Here is a 17056-nt window from a genome sequence, read left to right as displayed (position 1 = left end):
TGGTCCAGGACCAATTCAAATTATTTATGCTCAATGTAATAAGCAAAACCAGAGCTTGTGGCTATCAATCATAAAATATGTGGACAAACAGAAGCAAGTTTTGGCAATCACCACACAACCGAGCCCAAGGATGACATATAAACACAATTTTCTTAATTTAATATTTCTTTCTAAATTTCTCAATAAGAAACTGGGTTAGGGGTGCAATGAAAAATATCTGATACTCTAGGGCGCCGTGATTCAAACACATTTGGGTACTTTTGGGATATGCATTAAAGATCATTTGCAGTCCACAGCCTATTAAAAAGTAATTTTCGCCATGCTGTAGAAAGCATTAACAATGGAGGGAGAACACTGCGAGAAGCGGGTCCGTAGTGCCCTGCGTGCACAGAGGCACTATATGTGCAGACAACGCGTTTCACCCATAGGGCTTGTTCACATCACTGCTGGTAGTATGAGTCTTAACAAATTCATGAATTTGACTTGGAAGGTTGAGAACACTGACAGATAATTGTAGGATTAATCCTTTTATTATTACTATTGGGTCCAGAGTTCTTGAGCATAGGTGAAATTGAATAAAGAATAAAGAAATCACAACCAATTGGGGTTCCAAGAAAAAACATCTGTTTATTTAAACGGTCATTAATACATATGATTTTTTTTTATATACAAATTACTTTTTGCGTTACTGTGGACTTAAAATTATCTTTTTTAAGCCATAGCCAATAAATTATAATGATTTTAGTTCTTATATACTAATGATCTGGATTTTTTTTTGTAATAGTGACCCCAAATAAAGAGTAGTCTGTTTTTTATATAGTTCCAAATGAATGCTTATCTGACTCTGGGGAGTACCACCAACCCTGTTTGTAAATATGGTAATAAAATATATAGAATAATTTCTGTTTAAGGAATCAGAGAATAATAATTGAGGTAGTTGGTTGCTAACTGTTCTAACCGCTTCCTTGGATATTAATTGCAGCACATATGTTTTAGACTGCTGTAAACTAAAGAGGGGTCTGGTATGGAGATTCTCAACCCTTGGTTTTGTTTCTGGAGCATAATAAACAATATATATATATATATATATATATATATATATATTATATATTATAACTCTTGGTAGCAATTTTGTACATATTTGCTGCATTGTGGCTTGTATTAGTGTAGTCTAGTCATACTTTATTACCACTGCTGATACCATTTGCAGAGAGACTATTAAGGACAGTCCTGAATCTATTGTATTTTGTGTGATGCTTATCATTTCTGAATTAGATGGTTATAGGACGGATCTGTGGTTATAAGACGGATCTCTGCTATATGAGCTTAGTAACACATTTTATATCACCTGGTTAAGTCCTGCAGCAACAATATTCTAGGTTTCTAAATTAAAACAATACAAAGGGATGGGGAAAGCTACGGATATGTCCTCATACACCTATCCTCAAAAAACCATGGGTCGTTTTCGCGAAATGTGCTCCTTAATCCTGATGCGACAAAACATCTTCACAAAACTGCACTGATTTGATATGCAACACTTGAATATCTATGTGCGACTGAGTCTGAATCATCTTTATACAAAGAATAGAACTTGGCGTGAAAACCCCCCAGTGATCTCCTATACAGACTCCCTCTCACATAGAAGTGTTGCATAACAAATTAATCTGTGCATTCTTTTGAAGTGGTTTGTCGCATTGCGATTAAGGCACACATTTGTGCATAAAAGATGCTATGTGCAAGCAGAGTTGCATTAGCCTTACTCATCAAGAAGGGATGTTTGGCACAACTGCAGCATTAGTGTACGAGGACAATGTGTATTCTTGGCAGCAGTTACTGCAAAATGTCAAGAATACCTTAAGTCTAATTTATACCTACTACTGAAACTGCAGATAAATAGAATCTGATTTCTTTTTCAATGTACAGGTTACCTTTTTCAATCCAGTTATTGAAAGAAGACCGAAGCTTCAGAGGCAAAAGAAAATATTTTCAAAACAACAAGGTAATATGGTGGCTAAATCTCCAGGAGAAGGGTTAGCCTTGCTCTCCGTTACCAATCAGTGGTGCTATTGTTTCATTGTCTCTTCTGTCTATGTATTTATTGGGTGTTGCATTTCGCAGGTAAAACATTCCTTCGAGCGCCACAGATGAATATAAACATTGCCACTTGGGGGCGATTGGTGAGAAGAGCAATACCCACAGTCAATCACTCTGGCACCTACAGTCCGCAGGTCCCGGTTACCAGCTCCGTTCCGATTGTAGACACGCGGAATGTAGAATTATCGCCATCAGTCAGGTACAGAATGGTGGCATGGCAAGAGTGTTTTATTGCTAAACTTCTGTATTCCCTTCATTGTCCGCTGTTAGTCACATTTTGGGGTGTAATACGTTCAGTGTACTAACTTTACTGCACTAAACTGAATAAGTTTAGGCTCTACATTCCTCTGGTTTTCAAGTACTTTGCGGTACATATTCTACTTCTCGCATCCCAAGATTGTATAAGCTTTCAACCCTTGTATTCTATCTTTGCAGTGCTTCACAGTAGGTTTGTGCTGTGGAAACTGTGAATCAGTTTTGTCAGCAGAAATAAAACCCTAAAACCTGGACTTTCTTTCTTTTAGAAGTGATTCTCCTACAGGCAAGTTGGACTTTGAACTAGAACCAGAAGCGCCAACCGCTCCACCTCGAGACTCTTCATTAGACCTTGACCTATATCAGTCTTCATCAGAAATGAAGACACCAGGCATGCCAGCTCAGGTAACGATCTGTGATGCGGGCTTGTCTTTGGTTTTGAAAGTCAGCATATTTGTGCAGGCATTCCCTGGAATCATGGGCCTCTCCTGGAGTTGCACACTGTGACATTGGGAAGTGAGGGAAGTTTGGGATCGTAGCGGATTTTCAGAAATATACAAAAGGGCCATGCAAAGAGAGGGTAGTAAACTTGTCACTTATGTTTGTCTTTCACCTCTGGTTATGTGGTCTCTAAGCAAAAGTACATGGTTCAAATGGAAAAAATAAAACTGCAAAATACACCCTTGTTTTAGAATAGAGCCATTGACATGCTTGCTAAATGCATGGACTCTTTTCAGATAAACACAATTTTGCAGTATTCAAATGATATATCACACCCAGTCTCCTTTCTAAAGAGATCCCCGTTATCTCGCTTATCACGCCTTTTAGTATTCAGGTTTAGCTGCGTAAAGGGATAGTGTGCCTCGCTACCCCGGTGGTAGCGAGCTGAAATGATGATTCCATGCCTGTCAGCAGGAACAGAACCAGTGTGGAAGGGGGTGGAAAGAATTGTATACCGCCCAATGTATAGATTATAGTTGCTACACTTCTCTCACCACCTGTACATTCATGTGATAAATGTCCTCTTAGGTTATGAATCCCTCTGATTTAGTAAGCTCGGTACACATATACAGAGCTTCTATCTGCCGTCTCTCTTCATTAAAACCTGTATAATTTGCTTAATGCATTGTTTATCTCACTTGCCAAACACATGGATTGTGCTGGTAACAGTAAGGTGTAGCCAGGTTAAGGGGGAAATGCAGGGCATACTGTACCCCGGGCCCCCCTTTGTCAGGGGACCCCCCGGCAAGAGCACACTGACATCACTAGCTTTCCCTCTAAAGCAGCAGCAGAACCAGCATCCAGAATGCGAGCAGGACAGTATGCAGTGCAGACAGAGGCACAGAAATATCATGTTTCATGAGCTACCGACAGAGCTTTCTGACCAGAGGAGAAATAGGAGGGTGGAGAGAGCTGTAAGTGACACAGGGATCCCAGTTTCTCCCTCTCCCTGCCTGGGTGTCCGAGTCCTGTGTAAACTGTTAAGCAACTTAAACCATTTGGGTCTAGAGATAGACACACACAGATAGTCCTCCGGAGTCCTGTTCCGTGTATTTTAAGGTTAAGTTGTCTTTGTTCCACTACAAGAAAAGTTTATAAAATGGTTGTCTTTCAATTAGGTGGAGCTATAAACAATACCCAGGCATTATTAAACTATTACTTAAAAATAATAAACACCATTGCTTTAAATATAATATACACAATCTATACCTCCCACAATTGCCTATTCCAGGAGAGACAACATGATCTCTACCTGGACTTCCTTCTTAATTTATTATTGCAATCACCTGTGTTGAAGTACCTTTCTTATTAATTAAATAGTTCAACACAGGTGACGCCAATCATAGATTAAGTGGGAAGTCTAGGTAGAGAGCATTTTGTCCCTCCTGGAATGGGACATGTTGGGAGGTATGCACAATTCAATATACATTCCCCACCTTCCATCAGGGCCCCCCTCTCATAAGTGCACCGGGCACCCCCAAGGCTTAATCCAACCCTGCAGTGAGGGATCTTATCCTGAGGGGTGGCAGGCTACTCCAGTTTTTATTTTTTGTGGACTTGAAGGGCAGCTCCCCATTCAGTGCGCCTCTCCGTGCTGCCACCCTTCCCATTTCTTGTACTAATTACAAACTATATAGTGTGTCATGATTTAACTGGACTGACTTGTAATAACTTCTTAAAATTGAAGGAATAAACAAATCTATGCATTAAAGAAGAACTACATGTGAACAGTATACACTATATAAACAAAAGTGATTGGGCACTGGAGCCGATTCAATTGTTTTGTGGGTGCCCAAACATTGGTCGCCAATCGGGGTTATTCAGTTGTTCCCCCACTCCCCCCTTGGGTATGAGTGCCCATTAGTACCGGGTTTAGCCATGCAAGCATCTAAACCCATCAAAAGTACGCTTAAACGGTAGAGCGCCCAAATCACGAAATTGAGCAGCGAGCTTAAATGTGTCTCCCCGGATGCATGCATGCATGCCCAACTGGAGCAACACTTGAATTGCTCTGTTGGGTGCCATCTAGTGGTGGCTGTGGTGGGAGACCAACAATTGAATCCATCCAATCACTTTTGTCTGCATAGTGTATTTTATAACAAAACTATTCCATTCAGCTACTACAATTACGTGGGACCCATGACTTGGGGTTACCTAATTAAATACAAGAAGACACTCTGGCTGTAGTTTGTCCAGTCAGCTGTCTTCATGATTTTAAATGTGTCGGTAAGCTGGCGGTCGGGCTCCCGGCGCCGGTATGCTGGTCGCCGGGAGCCTGACCGCCGGCATATCGTAGTGAACCCCTGCAGCATAAAGGGTTATAGTTAGCAGGTGAGAAGTATAGGAACCACCCTGGTTCTATCAGTTTTGGTTGACAGGTTGTTAATCCGCATGTGTGTGTGTATATATAGATATATATAAATGGTGGAGAAAAGTGCGCCTCCTAGTGTCCAAAAGAAATGTAGTGTATCACCCAAAAGCGAGAAATGAAATGATGAATCGGAACTACTTATCTGGTATAGCAATCTTAGGTCACACGACCAACACAGACATGATATGAAATAAAAAGCAAAAGATTTATAACATAGCGTGTACAGTTTTATACCATTGTGAGTTAAGCGAGCAAGCTTAGTTGTATAAAAACCTTTTCAGTGGACACGCATGTCCCAAACTAATAATCCACAGTCAGAGATAATGAAAGGTTTTAAAAATGTAATACAACAAATACATGCAAATGGTAAAAAATACAACCATACAAGATAAAAAATGTTTTGAGCTTATCTGTCCATTTAGAGGGTTCAGGTGCATCAGTCTCAACGCGTTTTGTCAGTATTCAGACTTCATCAAAAGCGCCCTTTTCTCTTACGTCCTAGAGGATGCTGGGGACTCCGTAAGGACCATGGGGGTATAGACGGGCTCCGCAGGAGATAGGGCACCTAAAAAGAACTTTGACTATGGGTGTGCACTGGCTCCTCCCTCTATGCCCCTCCTCCAGACCTCAGTTAGATCTTGTGCCCAGAGGAGAATGGGTGCACTGCAGAGAGCTCTCCAGAGTTTTCTGTTGAAGAATTTTGTTAGGTTTTTTATTTTCAGGGAGTCCTGTTGGCAACAGGCTCCTTGCATCGTGGGACCAAGGAGAGAGAAGCAGAGCTGGCTTGTCAAGTTGGGCACTGCTTCTAAGGCTACTGGACACCATTAGCTCCAGAGGGAGTCGGAACACAGGTCTCACCTGGGGTTCGTCCCGGAGCCGCGCCGCCGTCCTCCTCACAGATGCCGAAGATAGAAGCCGGATGAGAAGGCAGAAGACATCTTAGGCGGCAGAAGACATCAGATCTTCATGAGGTAAGGCCGCATTGCTCCCAGTCACACACAGGCCGCATTGCTCCCAGTCACACACACAGAGCAGCACTGAAGGGCGCAGGGGGGCCCTGGGCAGCAATAAACCTCACATTTGGGCAACTGCAGATTGATTAGGCTGCGGAGGCAGTAAATCTATGATCCCCCGCCATTTTTATTGAAAAATCACTGGGACCGAAGCCCGCCGTCGGGTGGGTGGGGCTTGATCCTCAGCACTAACCAGCGCCATTTTCTCTACAGAAGCTGCATGAGGAAAACGCTGGCTCCCTGGTCTCTCCCCTGCCGAACTTCACAGGCTGTAAAAAAGAGGAGGGGGGCACATTAGCGACGCAGTGAGTGGGAATTGGCATATTGTATATAGAAAAGCGCTATCTGGTCATATTTTTCCCAGTGTTTTTAAGCGCTGGTGTGTGCTGGCATACTCTCTCTCTGTCTCTCCTTAGGGCCTGGTTGGAGTTTTGTCCCCTTATAGGTTAATCCCTGTGTGTGTGGGGTGTCGGTACGTGTGTGTCGACATGTCCGAGGCGGAAGGCTTCTCCAAGGAGGAGGTGGAGCAAATGAGTGGTGGGTCCCCGTTGGTTGTGCCGACTCCAGATTGGATGGACATGTGGCATATGTTGAATGCAAGTGTGGCATCTCTACATAAAAGGCTTGATAAGGCTGACTTAGGGGGGACATCAGGGGGTCAATCCTCGGATTGGACCGACTCGCAGGGCCCGTCGGGGTCTCAAAAGCGTCCCTTAACACAAGACACTACTACCGACACGGATTCTGATTCCAGTGTCGACTACGACGAAGTAAAATTGCACCCTAGGGTGACTAAAACCATTCAGTGTATGATTGTGGCAATAAGGGACGTGTTGTATATTGAGGATGAACCCTCGGTCCCCGACACAAGGGTACACATGTTTAAGGAAAAGAAACAGATTATTAACTTTCCCACATCTCATGAATTGAATGATTTCTTTGGAAAAGCTTGGGAGACTCCGGATAAGAGACCACAGATCCCCAAAAGAATTTATATGGCATACCCCTTCCCTAAGCAGGACAGGGAGATTTGGGAATCACTCCCCACTGTGGACAAGGCCCTGACGCGCTTGTCCAAGAAAGTGGCGCTACCGTCTCCTGACACAGCAGCCCTTAAGGACCCTGCAGATCGCAGGCAAGAAACTACCTTAAAGTGTATTTATTCTCATACGGGTGCTGTGCTAAGACCGACAATTGCGTCGGCATGGGTGTGTAGCGCAATTGCAGCTTGGACAGATGAGCTGACAGATAAATTTGATAATATGGATAAGGATAATAGGATTTTGGTACTTACCAGGTAAATCCTTTTCTTTGAATCCATAGGGGGCACTGGAGTACTCCAGGGATATGGACGGTGTTAGCAATGACTGGGCACTGAATATTCAAATTTCAGTAACTCTCCTCCCCTCCATACTCCCAGAATACCTCAGTGTTTTTTCCTTAGGCGAACAGGATAGAGAGGATGAACAATGGAGAATTACCTATAACATTATAACATAACGGACAACAATAAAGTTGACACATAACGTAACTGACAACTAACCAGTTGACACCATAACCGATAAATCGGTGAGAATGTGTTACCATAAGATCCACTGAACTTACCACAACCAGGTAAAACTGCTCTGGGTGGGCGTCCAGTGCCCCCTATGGATTCAAAGAAAAGGATTTACCTGGTAAGTACCAAAATCCTATTTTCTTTTTCATCCACTAGGGGTCACTGGAGTACTCCTGGGACGTACCAAAGCTTCCCCTGTGGGCGGGAGAGCTGTTTGGCACCTGTAACACTAAGCGGCCAAAGCTATATGCTGATGCCGCAAACGTATCAAACTTGTAAAAGCGCACAAACGTGTGCACTGATGAGCATGTAGCCGCACAGCAAAGCTGCATCGTAGAAGCTCCACGACCAGCTGCCCATGAAGTTCCCACAGAACGTGTGGAATTAGCTGTTACTGATGTAGGCGGCTGTAACCTAGCATGAAGGTAAGCCTGACGTATGGCCAGTTTTATCCATCTGGATAAGGTCTGCTTAGAAGCTGGCCAACCCATCTTGGCAGCATGATGGAGAACAAACAACGTATCCGTCTTACGAACTGTAGACGTTCGGGATACCTAAACGCGTAATGCGCGTACCACATCCAAAGTTCCCGAATTACCTGTTCACACAGAAACTACCATTGGTTGATTGATGTGAAAAAGATGACACTACCCTTGGCAATAAAACGGAATTCGTCCGAAGTTCCGCTCTGTCATCATGAAATCCCCAAAAACGGTGGCTTGCATGACAAGGCACCCAAATCTGAAACACGCCTTGCCGAAGCTAAGGCTAGAAGAAAAATTGTTTTCCAAGTGAGAAACTTAATATCCACTTGCTGTAAGGGTTCAAAATATGACAACTGTAAGAAATCTAAAACCAGATTCAAGTACCATGGCGCTGTAGGTGGAATGAATGGAGGCTGTACTCGGAGGACACCTTGCAGAAAGGTGTGTACAGACGGCAATAGAGCCAATCGTCTTTGAAAGTAAATTGACAAAACAGAGACCTGCACCTTTAGTGTAGATAAACGCAGTCCTCCATCTAACCCCGTCTGTAGAAATAACAAAAGACGGGATAACTCGGAAACTTCCGAGCTTCACACCAACCTATATAGGCACGCCAAATTCTGTAATAATGAGCTGCCGTAACTGGCTTCCTAGCACGTAACATGGTTGGTATAACCGATTCTGGAATGCCCTTTCTTCTTAAGAGGGCGGTCTCCACAGTCACCCCGTCAAACGCAGCCGCGATAAATCGGGGTGAAGGAACACGGACCCTGTTGTAACAAGTCCGGACGTAGTGGGAGCGGCCAAGGATCGTCTGCGAGTAATCCGCGGAGATCCGAGAACCAAGCTCTCCGAGGCCAATGAGGCGCCACTAGTATGACTGTGGCGGACTCTCTTTTGATCCGTTTTAGCAACAGAGGGAGCAGCGGAAACGGTGGAAACAGATACACGAGGCTGTACGGCCACGCGATTGTGAGAGCATCCACCGCCACTGCCTTTGGATCTCTTGTCCTGAACACATACTGGGGAGTTTGGTGATTGTGGCGAGATGCCATCAGGTCCACTTGAGGGTAACCCCACCTTTGGACCAACATGTGAAACCCTTCTGGATTTAATGCCCATTTTCCTGGATGAAAATCCCGCCTCCCAGTTGTCCACTCCCGGAATGAACACTGCCGACAATATCACTTGGTGATGCTCGGGCCAAATGAGGATTCGAGCTACTTCCCGTATTGCCATGTGGCTTCTCGTTCCTCTTTGTTTGTTAATGTACGCGACCGCCGTCGCGTTGTCTGACTGCACCTGGACAGTCTGAGACCGGAGCATGTGCACTACTTGTCGTAGCCCATTGTAAATTACCTGGAGTTCCAGGACATTTAGAGACAGCAATCTTTCGTGATCTGCCCAGAGACCCTGGAGCTGACAATTTTGAACCACAGCTCCCCAACCTCTGAGACTCGCGTCCGTCGTTAGAATTATCCAATTCCAGGTGTTGAACCGTTTCCCTGCGGTTAGATTGTGTACTTTGAGCCACCAGAGTAGAGATACTCTGGTCCGTGGCGACAACCTCACCCTGTGGTGAATCTGCAGATGCGAGCCCGACCACTGTGCGAGCACATCCAGTTGAAAAGGACACGAGTGAAATCTTCCGACCTGAAGCGCTTCGAAAGCCACCACCATTGTGCCTAAGAGGCGAATGCACAAATGTACCGAGACTGTGCGTGGCTTGAGCACTAATTGTACCAGATGACGAATAATCTGTACTTTCTGTTCTGGTAGGTAAATTCTTTGATTTACCGTATCGAGAATCATACCTAGGAATTGAAGTCGCTGAGACGGAATTAGATGTGATTTCTTGAAGTTGACAATCCAACCGTGCTGAACTAGTACATTGTACGTTAACAACGCATGTTGGAGGAGCATCTGTTGAGATGGAGCTTTGATGAGCAGATCGTCCAAGTACGGAACTATTATCACTCCCAAGGATCTGAGATGAGCTATCATCACAGACATACCCGAGTCACTGACGAGAGGCCAAACGGTAGAGCCTGAAACTGGTAATGGTTCTGCCGTATCGCAAAACGCAAGAACCTCTGATGAGGTGGCCAAATCGGAATGTGTAAGTACGCATCCTTGAGATCCAGCGCAATCCTGAATTCCTGTGGCTCTAAACCTGCAATTACTGACCGCAGAGATTCCAACTTGAATCTGTAATAAGTGACGTACTGAATGAGACCCTGTAAATTCAATATTAGCCTGACCGAGCCATCCGGCTTTAGTGGCACAAACGGACTGGAATAATAACCCTGACCTTGTTGGTGTACAGGGACCGGAATCAAAACTGCGGAATCCAGCAGAGACTGAATGGCAATTTGCAGAACCGCCCTCTTGTCGTCCGACACAGGCAGTCCTGTCTTGAAAAACCGCAGTGGCGGGAGACAGTCGAACTGTATTTTGTAACCTTTTTACATGAAATTGCGGATCCACCCATTTATGGATGTCTGGAACCACGCCAAATGGAACGTCTTAAGGCGTACCCCCACAACTGGAGATCCGAGATGGCTGGGAGCCCGTCATGCCACTGGCTTGTTAATGGTCTTAGCGTCCTGACGACGGTTAGTGGTTTGTTGAAACCACGTCCTCTACCACGTCTACCATGTGTGGTTGTTCCTGTATCACGGCCTTGATAGGGCTGAGGTCTAAAGGCTTGGAACGCTGGTTCACAGTATTACCGTCTAGGTACCTCAGAAATCCATATGTCCACTTCAGGACCAAACAATTTCTCGCCAGCATAAGGTAACGCTTCTATACCTCGTTTAACCTCTGCCTCCGTCTGCCAAGAACGCAGCCAGAGGGCACGTCGTGCCGCATGATCATCTTTCTGTAGGCTGACCTGAGCTGTGTTCCACGCAACTATAGCCTTATTCTCCCAAATTCCCCCTAAAGTAGGTCTAAGCAACACCCCGGCTGCTGTATACATTGACTTTAGTATAGCTTCTAGCTTACACTCTGACGGGTCTTTAAGCGTAGTAGCAGATGGAATGGGTAACTGTGAAAGTTTTGACACCAGCGAATCCACAGCCGGTGGATTTTCCCATTCATTGACTCTGGTTTATTTTGAGAATCTGAATAAGGAAAACACACTGAAGATCTCTGTTGTTTAGCAAATAACACTTCATTTGAAATAGGTTTCTGTACAATCTAGAACCTGACGTACTGCCCTGATGAGATCATCACTGGCGGGGCTAATAGTACCCTCACTATCTGACTACTGGCACACCTCACCCTCCTCATATTCTTCTTGCAATATGAGGTATGGCATTGAATTGTCATAACTATTTTTCGAAATAGAGCTAGACTTTTGTGCAAAGTGCTGGACGACTCCTGAGCCCCTACTGGTATCTCAGGAGGCATTGTCCTAGCCTCAGATCTCGCCGTCTCACATTCCTTACCTGCCGTGGCCATTTTTGATTGTAAACCCGACATAACATCCTCCAGCCTTGGTATGGAGGCTGAGGGGAAGGGAACGTATTTGTTGTATTTACAAACATATTGTGTCACACACGCACAGACGTTGCAGTTAAGCTGCCTTTGAGTTAGCATTAGCCTGACTTATTATGTACAGATACAGACAAGTAGACAAAGATAACAAGTCCCACAACTCAGTAAATGTTACTAAAGTGTATATAAGCCTGAAGTGCAGTGCACATGGGCTACACTACATGAAACCTGATCTGTGCAAAATTCCTAGTAACACCCATGCTCCATCCGATGGCCGTGTGTAGTAGGACAGCAACTTCCTGAAAAAAGAAGCAGGAAGTAGAGTTAAAATGGCGTCCTGCCATGTGCTTAATATATACAAAAATATATATACCTACATCCAGTATATATATATATATATATATATATATATATATATATATATAGCCAAATACACAAGCATATATACCCATTTAAAGCTATATGCAATATAGGCTTAAAAGCCTGAATGTGTGCTGTGAATGTGCTGCTGCATTAAAATGCAGCTTAGTTTATAGGGCCTCTCGCTTCAATGCGAGCACAATCCTCCCCTCTCCCGCGCGACCTCCCCCTCACAGACGGACCGCGGCAGCAAGCACTGTCCGCGGCCAGTCTCCCCTCTCTCCTCCCCTTGCAGACAGAGCCGCGCCAGCCGCCGTTCGCGGCCCGGAGCTCTGAAACGGGAGGGAGGGGAAGAGCAGCGGCGCAGGGAGCCGAGCGGTGGGGAGCACCTAGCTGCGGCTGCTAGTACCATCAGTCCGGGGCTGGGTAGTGGCGGCAACAGGCATGATGCTGTGACGGGCTCTCTCTGGCTCCCCTCTGCGCCGGATTGTTACACTGGCCGGCGGGTCGGGAGCGGCGGGTAGTGCAGGCGCTATGGAGCCTGTGACAAGAGGCAGGCAGCAGATGGCGGTGCGCAGTTCCACACACGGCGGGGCGGCAGCGGGAGCTGACCGCCCCAGGCATAAATACCTGCGATCCAGTGCTCCTGGACTCTGACGGGGCTTCTCCAACAAGTTCCGTCCAGTCCTTTCTGCAGCCTCAGCTGTTAGCTGAGCTGCTTGTGGCTGTGAGGGGGCTTCTTTGTGAGGCCCGACACGCCAAGAGCTGCACGCAGCAGCTTCTATAATCCCGTACCCAGAGCTTTTGTGTAAGCTGGGAAAGGATTGTAATGTATAAAAAATAAAAACAAAAATATTTAAAAGTAAAAAATGTATGTCCCCCTCTAGAGGTCCACACTTGTGCTTCCTGTCCATGTGAGCACCGAAAAAACACTGAGGTATTCTGGGAGTATGGAGGGGAGGAGAGTTACTGAAATTTGAATATTCAGTGCCCAGTCCTTGCTAACACCGTCCATATCCCTGGAGTACTCCAGTGACCCCTAGTGGATGAAAAAGAAACTATATTCTTTACTCTAGCCCATATTAAAGACGCAGTCTTATTTATGAGGGATGCTCAAAGGTACATTGGATTGCTAGCTTCTTGGGCCAATGCCATGTCTATCTCAGCGAGAAGATCCTTATGGACTCGCCAATGGACAGGTGATGCGGATTCAAAAAAACATGGAAGTACTACCCTATAAGGGTGATGTATTGTTTGGGGATGGGCTGACGGACCTGGTTTCCACAGCTACAGCAGGTAAATCAAAGTTTTTACCATATATTCCCCAACAGCAAAAGAAAGTAACACCCTATCAGATGCAGTCCTTTCGGTCGCACAAGTCCAAAAGAGGTCGTGGATCCTCTTTCCTCGCCAGAGGTAAGGGCAGAGGCAAGAGAGCACCTGTTTCGGCAGGTGCCCAGGAACAAAAGTCCTCCCCGGCTGCTCCAAAACCCACAGCATGACGCTGGGGCTCCCCTGAGGGAGTCCGCACCGGTGGGGGCACGTCTTCGACTTTTCAGTCAGGCCTGGGTCAGTTCGGACCTGAATCCCTGGGTGTTGGAAATAGTTTCCCAGGGTTACAAATTGGAATTCGAGGAGGTGCCCCCGCGCCGATTTTTCAAATCGGCCCTACCAGCTTCCACATCGGAAAGGGATATAGTGTTAGCTGCAATTCAAACGCTCTGTATACAGCAAGTGATAATCAAGGTTCCCCTGCACCAGCAGGGAAGAGGTTACTACTCAACCCTATTTGTGGTCCCGAAACCGGACGGCTCGGTCAGACCTATTTTAAATCTGAAATCCCTAAACCTGTACATAAAAAGATTCAAATTCAAAATGGAATCTCTCAGAGCGATAATAGCCAACATGGAGGAGGGGGAGTTTATGGTGTCTCTGGACATAAAGGATGCGTACCTTTATGTCCCCATATATGCCCCCCATCAGGAATACCTGAGATTCGCTGTACAGGATTGTCATTACCAATTTCAGACGTTGCCGTTTGGACTCTCCACGGCCCCGACGATTTTCACCAAGATAATGGCGGAAATGATGGTGGTCCTGCGCAAGCATGGAGTCACAATTATCTCATACTTGGACTATCTCCTGATAAAAGCGAGATCAAGGGAGAAATTGCTGAGCAGTGTGGCGCTCTCTCTGAGAGTGCTCCAGCAACACGGTTGGATTCTAAATCTACCGAAGTCACAGTTGATTCCGACAACTCGGCTACCGTTCCTAGGTATGATACTGGATACGGAACAAATGAAGGTCTTCCTCCCAATAGAGAGAGCCCAAGACATCCAGAACATGGTCAGAGACCTGCTAAAACCGAAAAGGGTGTCAGTTCACCAATGCACTCGAGTTCTGGGGAAAATGGTGGCGGCCTACGAGGCCATTCCCTTCGGAAGGTTCCATGCAAGAACTTTTCAATGGGACCTTCTGGACAAGTGGTCCGGGTCCTATCTGCACTTACATCAGAAAATAACTCTGTCCCCAGGGACCAGAGTGTCCCTCCTGTGGTGGTTGCAAAGTGCTCACCTCCTGGAGGGTCGCAGGTTCGGAAATCAGGATTGGATCCTGGTTACCACGGACGCGAGCCTCCGAGGATGGGGAGAGGTCACACAGGGAAAAAATTTTCAGGGTCTTTGGTCAGACCAGGAGTCCTGTCTACACATCAATGTGTTGGAACTCAGGGCCATTTACAACGGCCTTCGACAAGCGGAGAGTTTTCTTCGAAACCTACCGGTTCTGATTCAATCAGACAATGTCACAGCAGTGGCTCATGTGAACCGCCAAGGCGGGACAAGAAGCAGAGTCGCGAAGGCGGAAGCCACCAGGATCCTTCGCTGGGCGGAAAATCATGTGAGCGCTTTGTCGGCTGTCTTCATTCCGGGAGTGGACAACTGGGAAGCAGACTTCCTCAGCAGACACGATCTCCATCCAGGAGAGTGGGGACTTCATCAAGAAGTCTTTGCAGACGTAACACGTCTTTGGGGAACTCCTCAAATAGACATGATGGCGTCACGCCTCAACAAAAAACTTCGGAGGTATTGCGCCAGGTCTCGGGACCCTCAGGCAGTAACAGTAGATGCTCTGGTAACACTGTGGGTGTTCAAATCGGTCTACGTGTTTCCTCCTCTTCCGCTCATCACAAAAGTGTTGAGGATCATAAGACGAAGAAGAGTTTAGACGATACTCGTTGTCCCAGACTGGCCTCGAAGGGCCTGGTACTCGGATCTACAAGAGATGCTCACAGGAGATCCCTGGCCTCTTCCTCTGAGGGAAGACCTGTTGCAACAGGGGCCCTGTGTATTTCAAGACTTACCGCGGTTACGTTTGACGGCATGGCGGTTGAACGCCGAATCCTAGCGAAAAAGGGGATTCCGGAAGAGGTCATCCCTACTTTAATAAAGGCTAGGAAGGAGGTGACGGTAAAACATTATCACCGTATCTGGCGAAAGTATGTGTCTTGGTGTGAGACCAAGAATGCACCTACGGAAGATTTTCATCTGGGTCGTCTTCTCCACTTCCTACAGACAGGAGTGGATATGGGCCTGAAATTAGGCTCTGTTAAGGTACAGATTTCGGCCCTCTCGATTTTCTTTCAGAAGGAATTGGCTTCTCTTCCAGAAGTCCAGACGTTTGTAAAGGGAGTGCTGCACATCCAGCCCCCTTTTGTGCCTCCAGTGGCACCATGGGACCTGAACGTGGTGTTGCAGTTCCTAAAATCACACTGATTTGAACCGCTTAACAAGGTTGAGTTGAAATTTCTTACCTGGAAGGTGGTCATGTTGTTGGCCTTAGCATCAGCAAGGCGAGTGTCAGAATTGGCGGCTTTGTCACACAAGAGCCCCTACTTGATTTTTCATGTGGATCGAGCTGAATTGAGGACACGTCCGCAATTTTTGCCTAAAGTGGTTTCTTCGTTCCATATGAATCAACCTATTGTGGTGCCTGTGGCTACAAGTGACCTGGAGGATTCCAGATCCCTGGACGTAGTCAGGGCCTTAAAAATTTATGTAGCCAGGACGGCTAGAATTAGGAAAACAGAGGCTCTGTTTGTCCTGTATGCGGCCAATAAGATTGGCGCTCCTGCTTCGAAGCAGACTATTGCTCGCTGGATCTGTAACACGATTCAGCAGGCTCACTCTACGGCTGGATTGCCGGTACCAAATTCGGTTAAGGCCCATTCCACTAGGAAGGTGGGCTCTTCTTTGGCGGCTGCCCGAGGCGTCTCGGCATTACAGCTTTGCCGAGCGGCGACTTGGTCGGGGTCAAACACTTTTGCTAAATTCTACAAGTTTGATACCCTGGCTGATGAGGACCTAGCGTTTGCTCAGTCGGTGCTGCAGAGTCATACGCACTCTCCCGCCCGATTGGATGCTTTGGTATAAACCCCATGGTCCTTACGGAGTCCCCAGCATCCTCTAGGACGTAAGAGAAAATAAGATTTTAAACCTACCGGTAAATCTATTTCTCCTAGTCCGTAGAGGATGCTGGGCGCCCGTCCCAGTGCGGAAACTCTGCAAGACTTGTATATAGTTGTTGCTTACATAAGGGTTATGTTACAGTTGACATCGGTCTTGGACCGTTACTGTCGTTTGTTCATACTGTTAACTGGTTATGTATGTTCCAGGTTACATGGTATGATTGGTGTGGGCTGGTATGAATCTTGCCCTTGGATTGCTAAATCCTGCCTTGTATTGTCCATCTCCTCTGGGCACAGTTCTCTAACTGAGGTCTGGAGGAGGGGCATAGAGGGAGGAGCCAGTGCACACCCATAGTCAAAGTTCTTTTTAGGTGCCCTATCTCCTGCGGAGCCCGTCTATACCCCATGGTCGTTACGGAGTCCCCAGCATCCTCTACGGACTAGGAGAAATAG

The 17056-nt window shown here is 46.2% G+C and overlaps 1 protein-coding gene across 5 annotated transcripts in view; it reads left to right on the top strand.

Annotated features, from left to right (window-relative positions):
• PKN2 (protein kinase N2) overlaps positions 1-17056 on the top strand; it is a 308544-nt gene that overhangs the window by 263547 nt on the left and 27941 nt on the right. For all 5 annotated transcript variants that reach the window (XM_063939946.1, XM_063939945.1, XM_063939944.1 and 2 more), the window contains 3 exons: positions 1924-1999; positions 2119-2293; positions 2619-2754. In XM_063939946.1, the coding sequence (XP_063796016.1) occupies positions 1924-1999; positions 2119-2293; positions 2619-2754 (387 nt within the window). The remainder of the gene's footprint in view (positions 1-1923; positions 2000-2118; positions 2294-2618; positions 2755-17056) is intronic.

Source organism: Pseudophryne corroboree, chromosome 9, assembly GCF_028390025.1.
Source record: "Pseudophryne corroboree isolate aPseCor3 chromosome 9, aPseCor3.hap2, whole genome shotgun sequence".
NCBI classification, from domain to species: domain Eukaryota; kingdom Metazoa; phylum Chordata; class Amphibia; order Anura; family Myobatrachidae; genus Pseudophryne; species Pseudophryne corroboree.
This window is presented reverse-complemented; position numbering and strand designations above follow the sequence as displayed.